Source organism: Athene cunicularia (assembly GCF_003259725.1).
Source record: "Athene cunicularia isolate RWA chromosome 2 unlocalized genomic scaffold, athCun1 chr2_part1, whole genome shotgun sequence".
Taxonomy (NCBI): Eukaryota; Metazoa; Chordata; class Aves; order Strigiformes; family Strigidae; genus Athene; species Athene cunicularia.
Window position 1 is genome coordinate 101,051,774 of NW_020799095.1, and position 19,284 is coordinate 101,071,057.

General features: G+C 40.4%; 1 protein-coding gene across 1 annotated transcript in view; it reads left to right on the plus strand.

The window, feature by feature from the left end:
* Nucleotides 1-19,284, plus strand: part of DLGAP1 (DLG associated protein 1) — a 403,111-nt gene that overhangs the window by 296,189 nt on the left and 87,638 nt on the right. The window contains exons 7-8 of the mRNA XM_026842706.1: nucleotides 3,660-3,837; nucleotides 6,298-6,538. Of these exons, the coding sequence (XP_026698507.1) occupies nucleotides 3,660-3,837; nucleotides 6,298-6,538 (419 nt within the window). The remainder of the gene's footprint in view (nucleotides 1-3,659; nucleotides 3,838-6,297; nucleotides 6,539-19,284) is intronic.

Here is a 19,284-nt window from a genome sequence, read left to right on the forward strand (position 1 = left end):
TCAGTAGCGTTTTGCCCTCACGGGAGGGGTACCTCCGTCTTCCCTGAAGCACAGTGCGCATCGTAGGCACTTGCCTTCCTTTACCCAGGGGAGCCTTTATTTCTCCTCCGGGACTTGGCAGACTCCATTTCCACACACCTCAGCACAAGGCTGGCTCCTTTTCTGATCAGTCCCCTTGGGACACCTGCAGTGGCAGCCAGCAGAGTGGCAAAAAGCCAAAGCCTTCATCTTCTCCTGGTGTCTCTTGCCATGGTTTATGGGAAGCACTTCCAGCAGTGCTGCTCCTCCCGCTCTGTGCATCATCGGTGTGCTTCCCTTGTGGCAGTGCTCCCATCCTCCAGGGTGAGGCCTGGGGTAAGGGTAGCAGTATAGGGAAAAAGGGCAATGCAGCAGGTCTGGGGATGTGCCACCTGTGAATGAAGTTTATTGCCTTAGGAGACAGCCCAGCCCCAAAGCACACCTGGCTCCCCATGCCCACTGCAAGCTCCCTCAATGCTGCTTAAACCAACATCATCACATCATGTATCCATTAGGGGCTAGAAGTCTCCCAGGCAAAAATCTGTCCTTTACCATCACAGTAAGGATGAGCTATAAGCCCCTCTGAAATGACTCTAGAACTGAGTTCAGGACTACCCTTCAGTGCTTGTCCCGTTTCACACTGGCAGGCAATGCAGCACAGAAATGATGCAGCATGCTTGAGGAACTCATTCAAGGTCTTTAATAATTCATGTCCTCCTTCTGCTAATTAATATCCAATGCAGTGAGTGGAGATAACAGACCATTTTTTATTGGCCAAAGAGATGTCCCAAAGTGTCAATTCCTTGTCTGTCATGCTTACTTGTGGAAATTCTGATGGCATAAAGAGAAACATAGGTAATGCAGGACAAATAGAAGATACAGTTGAACCCTTATGGAAGAAAATAATATTTTCATTTAGAGGTTAGTGGTAATAGTAACTGAGAAAATAAACTAGGCATTCAGATCTTTCCCTGTCATAAATAGCCAGATTTATTCCTAAATAGAATGTTTACAAAATTTCTAGTGGCATTTCAGCTGTTCATTGAAGTGTACTGTAGAATATAGTGACAATTTATTACACAGCTATAAAAGCAGTAGTCATCATTATAAATGCAAACTTTCAGATGTTTGTCTATGCTTTAAATCTTTTTTTTTTTTTTTCCCTTCACTGCATCTAGTGAAACAGTGATTGTAGCAATCGGTATGAAGGAGCCACCTCCTCCAACAGCTGCCAATATACTAATCTGTTTTATACAACAGATGGGAGATATGCGCAGGCTAAGATAAGTGACCACCTGTAAAATATGGTTCTAGATATGTGCCAAACTGGCCAGTCATATAGTCAGGAACAAAACAAGGCAGAAAAAGAAGGCAGCTGTGCTGACCACCCACATCTGAAATGACAGGGGAACATTTACTCTCATGGATGGATGCCCTCATTTCAAGCAGAGTTGGGAAAATGTTGTTATGCAACACTAATGCATACAGAAACTGAATTTCTGTACCTTTTGTGTGGTTTTCCATTACCTTTGAGGCATCTGATCTGGTCTGGGCTCTGGCTGCCACAGCAAAACTTGCTGCTATGGGTGCCTGCTTGTTATCGTATTGGTTCCAGTCTTCAAAGGGCACCTGCCTCAGCACTTGCGAATTTGTCTGGCAATATCAGTGTGCTGAATTTGGTGATGTGCTGCAGTCTTCTTGTGAGCTCAGCTAATCAGTGAACAGTGACAGCCTCAGGTGACGTATTTGACTAACTGGCAGCTAATCAAGCATATTTGAATTTTGCATGTCACATATTGGCAGCAAACTGTTCACAACATATTCATAAAATACATCTTGAATTAATTTAAGAAATGCTTTTCGGGCAATGCTCATCACTTTACAGATCTGCAGGGTGGTGAAGTAGTTCACATGCATCTGAAAAATTGTCTGTTGAATTATTCATTCTATTTTATCTTTTTAAATTTTTTATTTCTTTTTTTTTATCAAATAACAGACACATTTTTTTTTCCCCAAGAGTTCCACAGTTAGTGTTAATTATCAAAATGTTGTAGCTAACTGCTACTAGCGGTCACCTTTTCATCATTTTCTCTTCCTTTTTTTGAGTTTGAAACACCACTAATTATGATGTCTAGAAAGCTTTCTAGTTTTGTCATGTGGAATCAAATGGCATAAGGAGTCAAAATGTATGAATATGGCTGCTGTATTGCACTGTGTGCACAGTGAAAATGGCAAGTGAAGGCTTTATTTTCATCTAATGACAGAAATATTGAGTAATTAGCATATGTTTATGTATTTTTATTAGGCAGATAATTAGCAGCTGGAGAATACAGTGTTGTAGAGATGACCTAGATTTTATTATGTTATTGTACCATTCAGAAACAGACCCAGTTTCTGAACTACTTAGGTGTGCAATTACACAATGGAATTGTCCTCCTAAAATACATTGACAATTACCAGAATTGTGCATGCCACTGGGAAATTGCTCATACTAATTACCATCGTTAGCTACTTGAATACAAAATATCTGCAAATGCTTGAGGAATTAGACATAAAATGGATTCTCTTCTTTCAGGTCAGCTGTGTATGCATCTCTAAAGAGTAGGGGCCCAAGATTAAGACTGTAATTAGGTTACAGATTTTTCTTTCATATACCTGCAATCATCCATGTGAGATTTACATTTTAAAATGGAAAACTTCGTTAATATCTTAATTCGTTTACTTCGTAATACTCAGAGAATATTAAAGATGTTCCAATAAAAATATTGAAGAATACTTTATCCATTGATTAATCGTTTAAAAATAAATATCCCCACAACAAATTGTATTGCATAAGAGACATGACTTGGATCACTTTTTGTGACTCACATCTTTATAGGATGGCTCAGACTGTGAAGACAGCCGGCATTTTCAGAGGATAAAGCATCTCACAAGGTGGAGGATTGTAGCTACAGGTTATAACCTTTGCTAGTTGACTCTAAGTACATATGGCAGAAGTACTGTGATTTGTGCATATTACCTATGGGGGGTTTTTTGTTTGTTTCTGACTACTTGTGCATCTCATCTGTCACTGGTATTGGAAAGTCGGGGAATATTATCACCTCAGGAACACAACTGTGGTTTTTAAACTTCTAATTTGACATCAAGTCATGTAAAGCTGCTTCCCTAGCCTACATTTTCTCACCTTTCAGCTTAAGTCAGAAATAAAATAAAATTGAAAGCACATCAAACCGTTCCAGGTGCCCCAAGTTCTTGGAATTGTTTCCCAGGTTATGATGCACCATGAGTGCATTTGCATGTTATGTATGTTCTGCTTACCCTATTTGCCTATACACTCTTGAAAGCTCCATGAGAAGCAGCCCCATTACATGGGTATATACGTGGGTGTCAGTCACAGCACCAGCAGGTCTGATCAACACCAGGTTTTCACAGAGGAACAACCCCTTCAGAGATGCAGAGCCCCTACCATTCCTACCAACTGGATTTCAAGAAGTGAATGTTCAGCTGCTGTGTTTAGGATCACGCAGCCAATCTTACTATTGGGCCTCTCCTTTCTTTACCTCACTCCTGGTAAGGCCATTTAGATTTGATGAAATATCTTTTTTCCTTTTTCTTTTTTTCTTTTTTCCCAAACCTCCCAGGATATCCAGTGAACACTCGCCAAAGCTTCAGATCCGGAGCCACAGTTACTTGAGGGCAGTGAGCGAAGTCTCCATCAACAGGAGCCTGGACAGCCTGGACCCCGCAGGGCTGCTGACATCCCCCAAGTTCCGCTCCCGCAACGAGAGCTACATGAGAGCCATGAGCACCATCAGTCAGGTGGGTGACACACACCCACAGCGGCCCGGAGAGCTGCCATGCTGGACACCAGCCAAGCCCTTGCAATAGAAGAAACTGGATTTTGCTTTAAGTGGAATCAGGCTATGGCATGCCACACATTTTCAAAACATCTTTAAGAAAACAGAAATGTTTTCACACAATCTTGGTTTTGAGAGGGTAACATTTGATAATGCCATAACCTGCCCTTTGCAAATGGATGAGTGGCACAACATGCAATTTGTTTGAAGGAGCATTCCTGGTTTTTATTTTTCTTTTTCGAAAGCAGGTGCTCTACAATAGTGTCTTTAAACAGGGTTCTCTTAAGGATCTTGTGCTTAGTACCTGACATCGAATTTGTTTGAATGCCTCCAAAAAAAACACATGTTCACATGCTGAGTGAGATGCTAAGGAAAATTAAGTCTGTAATATTTTGCATTTCACAATTTTATTAGTATTTTATCAGAATTTTTAAAGCTTTCTTTATGCTGTTGTATACATTCTTAACCCCGTGCACCTCTGAACTTTTCACTTATATATTACAAATGTCACAGTATGTATATTAACTGAAAAGGTATTATTGCCCTGAAATTCTGCAAGATCTCTTCATGCTCATTCTAAACTAAAAAAAAAACAAAAAAACAAAAAAAAAAACAACGTTGCTCTAACACATTCAGTTTATGAGTTTTAACATCATAAAATAGCCTGTCCTTGCATACAACATGCTTGTATGATTGAACTGATGAGGAACAGATCTGAAAGAAATGCTAAAGTGCCACAGGGCAGTGGGCCAGTAGTTCATCTGCTAAATCCTGTAGCTCCTTGGTATGATTTTTTACTTGTTTACTTAAGTGGATCATTTGGATAAATTAACCTGGATAAAATAATTTTCTTACACTAGTCCAGAAGTAGATCAAGGCGGGATTTTCCGTGCCAGATACTGTCCCCTGATTATTGGTATGTCAAGTCATTGCAGTGTCAAAAAAAGCAGGTGACATCGTTGATGCCAGGATTTCCATTGTGGCCATAATAAATACATGTCTCATTCAGAATGGAGCTGTAGTTTGAACTTCTGTGGTACTCTACATAAGCATTGCAACCTCAGAGTATTCACCTGTGTATTTTATAGTAAGGCACTTTGCACAGGGTATGGGCTGAGGCTCCAGAAGTTGGGTCAGGATGTACCTAGGAGGAAACAGCACTGAAATTCAGTTCTCAGAGGCAACTATATGAACATTAGCTTAGGTTACTTATTTAGCTGGACACATAACACACAAAGCTGTCTGCCAAAGAATGTGTGTTATTTGCCAATATGAAGAAGTTGGGGTTTTATATAAAAAGCATTAACTCAAAGATATTTATTTGGGAATATGGCTATTCTCCACCATTGTAAGATTGTTCTTTACTATGTACTATTCACTACTCTTCCATGCTCTTTTAAGGAGTTTCACTTTGAAAAAATATGTTCTACTCTTTGATATTTCCCTTTTCATTTATGTCTACACTTACTCAGCCTGATGTTTTCCTTGGTAAAATTCATCCTGGAAAAGTTTCTCATGGTTTTTTCCCTCCACCTTAACACAATCTTATCTTCCCTTGCAATCTTGGCCTTTTGCATACTTGAAAACTAACAAAATCCTGAAGTGATGGTTTCCATGTGCATGTTCCCTACAGTGATAATTATCGTGCTTTGATGTCAAGCTCAGAGCTCTATTCTCAGTTTAGAAACATGAGCCTCCATTGCTAATTAAGCCGAGGTAAATGGTGTCCAGGTTTGTAAGACCCGCAGTGAGGCCACATGCTTTTGAATGGTCTTTAACCTGCGTGAGTGCAAGTCTTTGTCACCACCTAGTGTCTGCTCCAAAAAAGGTCTAAGGATTCCTTTGCTTCTCTCACTCTCAACCAAAGGAGTCAGCCCAGAGATGTAGCCACAGAAACATTTTTCCCCTGTGGCAAAGCTGGTTCCCTTATCAACCTGCCCCTCCCAACTATTTGTTACTACTTCTACCTTTGAGCTTCCCAACCCCTCAGGTTTATCACTGTGAGTGCCTGTGGGTTGCATTGATGGGTACTGGGGTTAAGCTGACTTTTTTTTCTCACCCCCCAAAGAGTGATTTTTGGTTTCGAATCTAATGGTCATGATGGCCAGAGGTTCAACCTCTGCTGTGGGCACAGGCTCAGATAAACCAGACACGCTATGAGGACTCCCAGCTTCCCACCAGTCTCGGCAGGAACCAAGAGATTAAACTCTGCTAAATCTCCACCTAAAGCTTTCATCTCCTCTTTTTATACATTTTTTTCCCCAACAATTGTTGCTTTGTAAAACATGACAAATTTATGTTCTTCATGTATGAAGGGATCTTCTAACAGATGTCGGCCATTGTGCCACTGTAACTTTTGAGTGTTTGTACCGGGTAGGCTGTTGTATGGGGTGTACTGAACCTGCCCGGTCTTTGCCTGCAGGTGAGTGAGATGGAGGTGAATGGTCAGTTCGAATCCGTCTGCGAGTCGGTGTTCAGTGAACTCGAGTCTCAGGCAGTGGAGGCACTGGATCTGCCCATGCCAGGATGCTTCCGCATGAGGAGCCACAGCTACGTCAGGGCCATTGAGAAGGGCTGCTCACAGGACGATGAGTGCATATCGCTGCGGTCCTCATCTCCCCCACGTACAACCACCACGGTGAGGACCATCCAGAGCAGTACTGGTGAGTAACAAAAAGGGAAATCCAGGGGGGGTGCGGAAAGGGAAGGAACCTTTCTGTGCAGCTCCATCAGATCAAGGATGGGCTCATCTCTGTCAGACACGAAGCCTAAAAGAGAGTCTGTGTTTCACCAGGGAGCTGGACAAACTAATCAGCCTAAAACTATGCACAGATCAAGGCTGATGAAGTTGTGGTGCCTCCTACATCCAAGCTAATTTATTCTGGGCTAAAAGCACATAGAAGGGGAGTCCAAGGTCATGTCTTCTCTCGTTCTCTTCCCCAAAAGAGCAATCACAATTTGGCACGGCTCTGGGTTAGCAGCTCTGCTGGCTCTTACCAGCAGAGGAAGATCCCTCTGCTGAGTTTTTCTACAAAGGTGAGGTGATATTTGTCTTTTCTTAAAGTTGCAAGTTATTGGATATATTGTTTAATGGCTCAGAGAGACTGTTACAGCTCTCTAGGCTGTATCTCAGAGGTGGGAATGAAGAAAGGAAGAAGAGGTCTGCAGGTCAAAGCATGCATGTTCACATCCTGCTGTTATTCTTTCTGCAGTTCAAACTATTCAGACCTTGAGAGAGAGGTTTTGGTCTAAATGTGAGACTTACAAACCTTCCTTTTAATGTTTGAGGCTGCTTTTCTTTTGGAAATAACCATGATGAATTCCAAATTCTGGCACTAAAATTACTACTAAAGGGGAATGAAAAGCAAGTCAGAAACCAAAACCCAAATCTGCCTCTCATTCAGGAAAGCAGGAGGCAGAAACCATTACATGTGTATGCTCTTCCCTGGCAGAGTATGAGAGAGGACCTCTTTCTTTTGACTTCTCTGCATCCGTTCCACTGCTTTACACAAGCTTCATATTCATGACTAATATTGACTATTATTTCACTGTACCTACTACTTCTTTTCACAGTTCTTCAATTTTTGTTTTCTGTGCTCTAAACTTTTGCCTTTTTGTGTGTTATCTCACAGGTGCAGTTGTTTATACCTTGTAAGTTCCTTATCTCTCACTCCAGTCTTTTTTAAAGCCGCTTGTCAATTGGTTTATGTCATCAAAGGACTTTCAAACCTTTTACCAAAAAAGCTAAGCTTAATTCATGATTTTTCTAAACGTAACAAGTTGGAAATACATTGGCAGTACATCACAAACTTCAAATTGTTTTTAACAAATGCTGCAGAGCAGGTCTCATCTAAGTCATTATCCCTTAAGAAATAGTATTCACATGACAGCATTTCTGCTATAAAAGTAGTTCTTGTGTATGCACAGGGTTTGCACCACACCACAAAGACAGGATTTACCTAAGGTGCATGTTACTTCATTGTATGGTATTAGCTTGTGTCAAATGTATTGTGAGGCAAATGAAGTATGTGAGTTTTCAGGGATTTTTCAGTGTGCATTCGCCTTTGCGGAATCAACTTGGGTATCCCAGAGTGGATTTTCAGTTCTTTGAGAATGGCCTTGTTAACACTTTTCCTTTACAAAAACAACTGTAATCATTAATACAGAGAGAATAACTATTTTTAAATTATCTTTATATAAGACATTGTTTCTGTCACTTAGAAAAATGGTGCCTGTACTTGGTGATGGTGATATATACATAGAGAACTCTATGTATCAGCCAAAACCACTGGAAAACCTAAAGAAGAAAAATCATTATTGTAAACTGCCTATTGTTTGTGTTCCTTCTTTGTAGTACAACCACAACCAGAGGCCTGATCTCTTCTCTGGGTAGCTGGCTTTATTAAAAAACCATATGAAAAAACGTTATGTTATTGAAAAATGCAATCCAGTAGGTCTGTCTTGGGTTTCTGCTTCTGTAGTCAGCCCCTTAAAATGCAGAGAGAAGAATGATTTGCGGCCCCTTCTCTGGACATCCATAGACGCATTCAAAGACTGCTGTAGGTATCTATTTTCTGCTGTGGAAATTTTACTGAGATATCTTTCTAATTTTTTAATCTTGGGCTCCCAAGGGCCCATCCCTTACACTGGTAGCATTTCAGACAACTTGTCTCTTTTACTACCTGATTTACATACCACTATCTGTTTAATGGGGATTAGAGCTGAATTAATTCCATCCAAAAGTATCTATATTGACTGCCTTGCTGTTGCCTGTGGCTGGCTCAGAGAAGAAAAACATGAAAGATATCGTTGATGGTTTCTATTAATATCTACTTCAATAAAATGGGAAATGGCACAACAGCTAGGCAGATGGTGTCTCAGTCTTACCTCCACTGAGGTGATGTTTCAAATGCTTTTGTGGGAGACATTAGGGCAGTTATGATCTAAACTATGGATTTAATGTCCCCAAATGAGAGAGCTGTCCTCCTGCCCCAAAACCACCTCTGCCTGTTCAACCAAGCAAGGTTCCTTTCATCAACATTAGCAGCCATCTCACAGACCTGGCTTTTCATTCACTAATGCACAAAACTGTGATCATACACTGATACTGGAAATCTCTTTGTTTGCTGGAAGCCCAGGAAAATGCCAGCTTGATGATGATGGAAAAGACAAGAGTTGCCTGTCCACTGGATTCAAAATTATTCCTCCAGAGCAATGACACACAGCTTTCCAGGGCATCTGGATAAAAGTATTAAGTGAGCATTATGGAAAAAAATCATTTACCTTTGCCTGTTAGTGTATTCTATCTGTGATGGTTGCAGCCTCAGGTTTGAACTTCTTTTGCCACATAGTGTTGGAGGTTCAGTTCTGAAATTAGGAATACCTTTCTAGCGGCGTAGCTGTTCATTCAGCCTTCATTCCTGAGGATGTGGTCAGTCTAGCTATAAATCCAGCACTAATGCACTAGCTGTGGCACAGAGCTCAGCTATGGGTGAACTGCCCAACTGGTGGCCTCTGCAGCCTGTGCTGGTCTTAATGCTATTGTGGCAATTCTTGCAGGGTGACTGCATCTGGCTAAAACTGAGCCCAAGGGTGAAAATGGGAGTGCAAGCACAAACATGTCATCATCGGTGGGGTGAAATGTTATAGTGTGAGTGGGGAAAAAAATCCTAACCTCATCAAAGTGAGGTTTCTGCATGTATCTGGGAGGTACGTACTTTGATCATAAGACAATCTTGTATGTGAAATGATGTTTTATCCTTGTTTTTAAATGAAGGATTTTGAAATGGAGAAGATACGACCTTACCACTTCATATGGAAATAGAAATACGTGCCATTTCACATCTTCATCATGCCTTGAAAGCTAAGCAGTTGAGAAGGTCCAGTCACCCTCGTATTTGCTCATTCAGCATCAGTTGTGCTCATGGAGGCTGCTGCACCCTGCACCAGCCAGGACCATCCCTGGGCGTGGGGTTGTGCAGACTGGGAGCTACAGCAGCTCTGAAGTGCTGGCATATGTTATACACCATAGGCTGCACTAAAAATTACCACCCATGTCATTTGGTCTCTTCAGAGGAATTTAATGAGCTGTGAGTTATTACATAATTTGATCCCAGGTTATTTGCAGATGCAACAACCATTGTAGCTTCTTCAGCCAACAGATTCAGTCACTAAATAGGTAGCCTTTTAACAATTTTAAAAGTCTGTAAATCATTTCAATGAGCTTGGAGAATACATTAATTAAGAAGCAATGAGATATAAAGCAGTCTAAAGAACCTTCCTCCCACCTTTCTTGTGTCTGTGTTTCTAAACCATGCCTATGCAGCAGTACATGTTCCTTTGCTGCAAACAAACCTAATGACATTGTGAGTGCTCAGGCATTAGCGCATGCGGATACAAATTGAGATTGGATATGTTTAATTTGAAAATGACATCTCTATAACAGAGCTCAAGTAGCAACATCAGGAAAAACTCTGCACTAGATAGCAATAAGTATTTTCTCAATATCCTCTGTACAGCCAGGTAAACATAAATATCAAAGTCATCTGCAGCAATGCCATCTGGTGATTCTCAGTAATATTACACTTCTGCTTAAAAGTGAAACAAACAAAAATCCCAAGGAAATCATGCTGTGTAGCCGGCAGGTTAGAGAAGGACCAAGAGTTATCACTGTATATGCTAATTACGATGCTTCAGCTGAGCAAGCTGTTTTCGTCCATTTGCTGGAATATCTGACCAAAAGGGGTCAGGTATTTTGTGGAAAATCTCTGCGGGGCTGTATAGCCAATTTAAAAAGAAAAATGCAAACAACTTTAAAAATAGACTTTTGCCAGGCAGAATTCAAAAATAAAATTAAATCCTGTGGAGAAGGAATCTATAACTGACTGTAAGCCAGCTGTGTCCAAGCTCTTTTGGACTCCTCAGAACTGTCCTTTCAGAGACAGTTCTGTCCAAAAAGAAACAAGGAATTGGGATTTCAAATTTGATTTCCAGTTGAAGCTAGGATTGGTTTCTGGATCTGTACCAAAATTAAGATATTTCTGCAGAAGTTCTGAAGAAATATAACTTAAGTTAATGCCTTCATGCAGATGTTGAACCTTAAAATAGATTTGAAGAGTGTAGAAAACTGTTTGACAAAGAATTTACATGGTTCATTTCCTCTGTTTCTTTGAGTAATCCTGAAATGCAGTCTGCCTTTGGATCTGCTATCAAATTGCTTAAACCAGCACTTAAAAATGTTTTCTTTTACTAATGAGGAGCTGACCTTGGAGAAGAACACTGTTTCCAATTTCAGAGGCATCTGACTATAGCTAGAGCAAGTTTCATCTTGTCTATCCCAGAAATCAGCTTTATGAATGTTAAGCTCCACTTCACACCAAAAAAAACCCATGTTTATGGAGTCAGTGGAAGTTTTTAATGAGAGAAAATCAGAACAGAGCTCTCGCTGCAACATTTCTAGCTGACTTAAAGCATGATGCAAGACACTCACGGAGATTGCTCTGCTAAGTGCGTGAGAAGGAGCAAGACTGAGCTGTGAGAAAGAGCTATGGAATGTAAAGGCTACACAAATGTTTGGCAGGTTGTACCAGGTTAGTTTACATGTGGCGTTGTTTTATGCCAGTTGAGAACAGGAACTGAAATAAGTTTGATAAATGCCTTTCTACCTCTGTATGTCCTGAAGACACATGGAACTTTGTGACCTGAAAGACAAGGATTACTGGAATAAATATTGCACAGGCCCTTACTTTGAGAATACTTGGTAGTTACAGCCAGTTTGCAATTTAAGTGATGTATTACATCAATTTTTCATGATCGTCCCTGGTTCTGCCTCTTTTCTCTGTGTGATTATGAATATTGACTTTCAACTGTTTGGTCTTATCTGAGACACTGCCCAGATCTGGAAAGAGACAACCTGTGGCATTCAGCCTGGACCTTGGTGATTTTGGTTTCTTTATGACAAGTCCACTTTCCCTCACAGCACTTCAGGAAAGTGCTCAGTCCTTGCAATTTCAGGTAAGTCCTGAGGCGACTTGCTGAGCCTAAGGGCACAGAGAAAGCTCAGAAGTTCCTAAAGAGAAAGGATGAGTGAAGGACTTTGTTTTGTAGTGTATGGCCTATTTATTTTTTCCACCTCTGAAAACATAAAGCTTACAGCAGCTAAAAGTGTTTCCCAAAGTAAAAAATGTGTTTCAAATGCAGGAAATGAAAGACTGAAATGAAATACCCTTTGGTCTCCAATCTTTGCTTATTATTCTTATTCTTCATTTGCTTGATATGCTTCTAAACTTTTGGGCTAAGGCTCTTGGTGAGTTAAGAATATGAGAAAGATCTTAATCATTCAAATCTGTGATTCTTAAAATGTCTTGAAGGAATGTGTTGTCTTCCTTTATGAACGTTTCCAGATGCTGCTTTGTTCAGATAGCACTTGTGTGGTTGCCTTCTCCAGTTGAATGGCTTGGACATCTCCAAGGTGGGAAATGGGTACCTCACACTCCAGCCCCACTAACTGTCAGTGTCCATGTGTCCCTCATGCTGAGGAGTGCCACACTGGGCACATACTCGAGATGTGGTCTTAGCAGCACTACACCTCCCTCCAGCTGCTGGCTGTGCTTTGGCAAAGGCTGCCGGGCATGCAGTCTGCCGTCCTCAGTGCAAGGGTATGCTGCTGGCTGCTGCTCAGCCTGCTGCTCTGCAGGACCCTGCGGGCCTTTTCTGATGTTGGGAATAGGATGGCCATCAGACCTGTAGATTTGCTAGTCCTGAAAAAAACATGATTTTTCAGGAGAAGGAGATTTTTAACAGAAATTTGTATCATTCTACAAAAATAACTTTTAAGGAGATTGTTCATCTAGTGGCAGCACAAATAAAGAGGATGCAGTAATTAGTTACATAAAATGTAATGTTTCATTTGTTAGTCTCTTAATTTCCTTATAGAAATGAAGAATTGTACAGAAGCCCTTTGCATACATCTAGATGGAATGCGCCTAAATGTATTCTGCCATTTCCTTCGACTATACTGCACACACTAAAGCGATAATCATTTCAGATGAACAGATTTATATAGTTCTCCCTAAAGGAGTAGAGATCGTATTTGGATTTGAGCTGTGCTTTTGCTTCAGACCAAGTATGTGTGTTCTCAAATGCACCACTATCTGGAGATTGTTGTAGGAGTGTCCAGAGCCATGGTTAGATGGAGACCCCGTGATGTACTAATGCAGTAAGACAACCCTGGTCTCACGGTTGTGCACCCCGCTCCTGCTGGTGTGCGTGTACAGGGCTGTGAGTACCCCCTGATGGAGCCTGAAGCCATGCTTGTCTGAGCATATTAAAGCACCTGAATGTCCAACACCTATCTGAGGAAAAAAACTTGTAATAAATGTAAAGAAGAGTATTACAAGCAAAATAGTAATTTGAAGGTTGCGGTGTTGACTGAGCACTGCGTGCCTCAGGTCTCATTAGCTGACAAGTCTAAGCCTCTAACCAAACATGAAACCTCAGTGATCTTGCCACAATCCAGGAAGCGGTGGCCAAATCAACCGTCGCTTCTGCTCATTGCTGCAGGACAAGTCTACCCTGTGCTGTCAAGTTTGGGTTGGCTGACAGATCTGCCTCAGGTGGAGGCAACAGTTTAGCTCAGGTCTGGTGTCATGTGAGCTCAGGTGCAGGACCAGGCTGATGTATCTTCAACAGCTCTGGCTCAGCAGCCCTGTGTATCTGCATTTTTGGGGACAGTATTTTTCTGACTTGCAAGCATGAGTAGGAACCAACCCCCTTTGAAATATGCATGAAATTACATTGCAAGGAAACAGGTTTCCCATAGCAGTGCCGGCTTAATCACAAACTAATGGGTAGAATATGCAGCAGAATATAAAATAAACCCACAGTCCGTTTCCACTTACATACTGTGGGAGGACACAGTTTTATCCAAAATGTTGTTCTCAGGGACTGGTCACTGATAAAAACAACAGAACTCTGGGCATTAAGGATACGTTGTCCCTTAGCTGAGACATCAATAACAAATGAAGGGCAAATAATTCAATTTTCAACTTAAGGAGAAATACAACAAAGACCTGAATCTTTTCTTTGTTCTGGCTTATTTTCAATGCAATGTTTTTGTGATGGCGATGAGAGAAATGAGCTGAATCAGTAAGCTGAAGACATGCCCCAATTTATATAATGCGATCACATTTTCAGTAATAATTCCTGCCACTTTCCTAAAATAGACTAACGGGGTCACTTTTAACTACAGTTGTCTTTCAGGAAGCAAGACTTAGGCCTCTTCCCTGAAGGTGCTATGCTTAATTAATACATCCAGTGTGTAAAAATAACTCATGTTATTCTTTTTAGTGTGTGCTACTGTCCAGTGTTCAGCAATGTGTCGCCACCCACCTGCAATGTTTCACATGATTCCTTTAAGAGAAACCTGAATACTCTGGCTGTCCTCAGATATAATAATTACAAAGCTCTCTTGAGCTATAGCGTATTCCAAGAAGTTCCAGACAAGAGATTTGATGATGATGGGCTTTTTAAAGTGACTGAGTGATTCTGGATTTTCAAAAAACTAAATAAGAATTTTTAATAAGTGGGTTTAATGAGTACAGCTCTACAGGGCCCCTCTTGTACTACAGCAATTCGTTTGGAGCCATTATATTTTATCATGACAGTAATTTCCATTTCAGAGCCCAAATATGAAGCATTAGGTACTGGATCCAGTAAATAATTACTCATTTTCATACTTCCTAAATATGTGTTTATGCAACACTCTAACAGTAATTGGCTTTTTGAAGCCATGGTGAACTGTGGGGTGTGTGTATTATTAACCACTTTTTGAAACAGGGACTGCCTTTTTTCTTTAGTAATACCACAGATAAACCCAAAGGAAATGTGGCAACAAAGAAATCTGTACATTAAAAAAAAAGATTACAGAAGCTCTGAAGTATACACAGAGATGTGATTTACTCTTTTTATTTCTTGCTATTACACTGATCTTACTGCACTGCCTCTTACAATGCTCAATAACACAAAGCACAGTGCAACTCAAATACTGGGGTCTGGAAAACGCCTAATGTTATTTTGGAAAGAGTGACAGGCTAGCTGCCATCACAGTCTAATAGTCCCTTTTATCAAAGGCGCACTGTAGACAGATGCTGGTAATCTGTTGTAGTGCCACAACCTTTGTCTGGCCTCTCAAGGGGGAAATGGATGTATCGGTCTTTGGAAGTTGTTTTTCCGCACTGAATTTGGCTTTGGTCAGATGGGAGAGCGCTAAATTGCATTCCACTTAAAACGCAGTAAGCCATCTGAGCAGAACACTTCCTAGTTGCTTTGATCAAGGATTTGAGCTAAGCCATCAGAGGAGGGAAAAAAAAAAAACCACAACAATAAATAATATCACAGAACCTTCTACTGTGACAGATCTCTTGCTTGTTCTGTTGAGAAAGACACCTGTTTTTTGCCTCTGTACAGTCAAGACGGTGGTGGCTTGATAATCATTCTCTGTGCTGTAATGATTTTTCAGATTAATTCTGTCTTTAGCTAAAGTAAAATGTAGATCTGAATCCCTCTGGGAAGGTTTAGATGGAAGTCAGAACATTGTAGTAGTATAACAAAATAAATGCTGGCAGACTGTTTAAACAAAGCAGACTATTTCTGGTTTGAAATTCCATGCTCTCAATTTCTTTTAACTCTCTTCTCCTGAACTTTTCTAAGGGTCAAATAAAATGGTGTACATCTGTGGCAGAAAAAAAGCCAGGGTCTTAGCAGACCAAAAATAAACAAGCTATGAGTAAAACCCAACCCATCCATGAACTACTAGCCCCAATCTGACTGCTTTAGGAAATCCTGAGAAAATCTGCTGCTTTCCATTTTCCATGATGGTTAATTTACATCCAAGTGACAGAATTAGCTGTCACCTGATGCCATGGCCTTAGGCTCTCTTATCTCAGTTCTCTGAACTGTCAAAAAAAAAAAAAAAAAAAAAAAAAAAAGTGGGAAGCAAGGGAATAAGGTATTCAGAGAGATGGAGGTGGAGTGAGGGGAAGTATTGTATCTGTGTTGAAAGCTCTGACAGTGTGTTTTTAAGGCTGCATGGTCTGATCCAGGTGGTCAGTTATTGTCTTGTTACATATTTCCAAGGGAGCTGGCTCTGTTAAAAGTGATATTAATGCATGGATAAGAGAATAATGCTTATTTTCTTTTCAGAAAAAGAGAGACAAATAAGGGCAAAAAGTCATTAGTTAAGATTTCCAATACCAACATTCACCTTTCCCAAATCTTCCTCTAGGACTTTATCCACAGCTGAAAAACTTCATCACATTCGCCCAAAAGTGTACAGTGTCATTTTGTGTAAATGGGCGGTTGTGTTTAACTTCACATCAGCTACCTGCGGGGCTAATACTTGAGCAGGGACTACTCCTTGTCTATGTGGTCTCCACAGTCTGAGTCACATCAGCATCTGTTCTGGTGTCACATACTTCCACAGATTACACATGGCATTATGAATGAGAACACCCTCCCATAATGTGATTTACCTTCCCAGTCATCCCCGTTTCTGGACTTCAAGTATGTGCTGCAGTCCTCAGAGCCTTTTTCTGTTTCTGTCAATGCTTACTGAGAACGCAAGTATGTATCATCTCCCTTATGGATAATATGTATGACTAAGTTAGTTGAGAAGACTCACGATGAGTACAAAGGTTGGTCTTACGTCCTGTGAGATTTGGTTGGATGGTTGAGCAAATAGCTGTAAGGGTGATGGGGTACTGAGCCTGGAAGTATGTGGGTGCGGTATTTTATTTAATAAAATATAATAGTCCACCCTACAGGTGACATGCACCAATGGAGAAAACATGTATATGTAAATAAGTAGGAGTTAAAGCAGTTCATTTCAACAAAATGTAGAATCAGTAGCACCTTTTCCTGTGTGAATAGTTGATGGTGAAAAATAGATGCATACAGCTTTTAACCTGAGTTTTTCCAAAATGCCTTGTCTTTTCTTTATTCTTTCATCACATGCAACTTGGTGTGTAGACTAGGTGGAGATGGTGTGCTATCTAGCACATTTTATTGATGCTGTTTGATGCCCCAGCGTAGCCACTTTTTGACACTTATTTTAGAACATGTTTTCTGGTTGTGACAAGTCTCCAGTTTCCCTGCAGGCAGGAGATAGAGGGATATGAGATGGTCATCAAATTAATGACATCCAGAATCCCTTTATTGCGTTCAAAAGGCTGGCAAAACTAGTGAATGGGAAATAATGAACATGACAGATAAGAGTAGGCACTGGATAGAAAGCTTAAAGAGCTGTAGGAATTTGTGGGACCACAGCAGCAGTGTTGGAATTTCATCAAGTAAAGGGTAATGCTTTCCCCCATCCGTTTTGCAGATATGTTTTTTAATGTTTTAAGTACAATGTTGCAGATCAGAGCAGTCTGTGAAGCTGCAAAAGTGAGACAGATCTTTCTTTTCCTGCAAACTTTGCTCATTGAGGGTCTAATCGTAAAAGGTGCTGAGTGTCCTTAGCTGCCAGCACTATAGAATCAGCTCGTCATTTCCATGTGCCTGGTGTCACAGAAACATCTGGCTCCTCTATTTCACTGCAGGTGCCTTTAGAACCAGAAGTCTAGGTCAGGAGCATGAATCTGTTGGAATCCAGTTTATGATATTTTTTTAAAGATACAAATGTAAGCGTTTCTAGTTCTTTTTTTCTGTCAAACGCTTAAGTAGTACAACCAGATCCTAGGGAATAATACAGAAATGTCTTGCAAAACATAACTTCTGGGGAATCTTTTCAAATGCTGGGATTTTTTTTCCATTATGCTACTAGAAAAAATGAGATCCTGGGAAATGTCAGTGAGGTAAATATTTACACTTTCCCTATGCTGTAGTAGCAGACAAATCTGCAGCACAAGAAAAACTGATTTTTACCCAATGTCAGGATTGTTTCTGTCACATTCATAAATGGAAGAGACAGAAGGGGCGGCTGTGTCTTTCCTTCCACCTCCACAGTTAGCAAGATCGTGCTCCACAAAATGAAATGGAGCAGTACTGGGTGCCTTGTATCTGTTGTCCATAACATCGTATTGTGAATTGACCACTGCCACCATATTTCATATACATGTGCTAAATGATGATAAAAAAAGACCACCCATTGCAAAACTAGCATGACTCCATTGAAGAGATTATTTCTATTTGTGCTGCAACCATGTGCACTTCCCGCAAACCATCTGTGTTTTCTCCTCCTCAACACACTAATTTTGGTGCATGTGTGTCCTTTGCATCACCTTTGAAGAACTGGCAAAAAAATAACTTTGCCAGCTCATAAGGAGAGAAAGCCTTACTCCATCTTCAGAAGGCTGCCTCTCCAGCATGCATGAAGAGGAGTCAGGGACTCTTTTAGGGTGGCATTCTGGCCAATGCCTATGCAAAAGCACAAGGAAGAAAGTCTTTTTATCCCAAGCCAGAACCTGTGTAATTGCAGAATGTTGCCAATTACTATCACTGATCTCCAAAAATAAACATTGTGGTTATTGAACACCAGTTTAGTAATTCAGAACATGTGACGATTAATCATGGGTACAGGATTAGGCATACCCACCTGGTCTAGGCTTCCTGTTTCAAAACTCACTTTTCATTTTCTCACTTTCAACATGAAAAGAACTTCTTTGGGGCTTGAGGTGTTGTCAGCTTCTGATACTGAAGTGCACTGGCTGCACTGGCATCATCTGGCATCATCTTTTACATCTAAATTTCTTTCTCCTGCAAAGTGTTTTATTGTTATTGGAGCATGACATTATGCTTCTTAGGAGAGAGAAAGAAACCCAAGGAAATTATTAATTCAAGCTGTCAGCAATATCTGGCTCATTCATATTGTTATGAAAAACATTTCACTTGTAAAATAAAGCTGATGCATATTTGCTTTCTGATAATGTAGCAGGAAGAACTGGGTATCTTTCTACTGGAGAAGTTTGTAGAGATTTTACAAAATCCGAATTAGCATATACTTTCCTAAATAAATTACCAAGTCATGGTTTGTCATCAAACAGGAGTGTTACAAGTGTTACATTCCTGAAATTAGCTAGGTGAAAAGAAGTTCACATCACAAAAGTGGTAATGTCATTAAATAACTTTGTAGAACAAGGCCTGCAAATGCTTCATGTGCTGCTGATGCACAAGTCTCCTGACAGCCAGCTTTCCACTATTCACTTTAGCTGTTTTACCAATTCTTATCAGTTTATCTGCTTAAAATGTGTTTTTGTAAAGAACTTTTAATTTCGTGCACTGATTCATCTTTACTCACTGCAAAGTGTCTGATTCTGTCTCCATTTTTGAATATTTTAAAAATATTTTAATACTTGCTGATGTTGAAGGCAACTGTCTTGTCTTCTCCTAGGCTTGCATTTAGGCTCAGTCC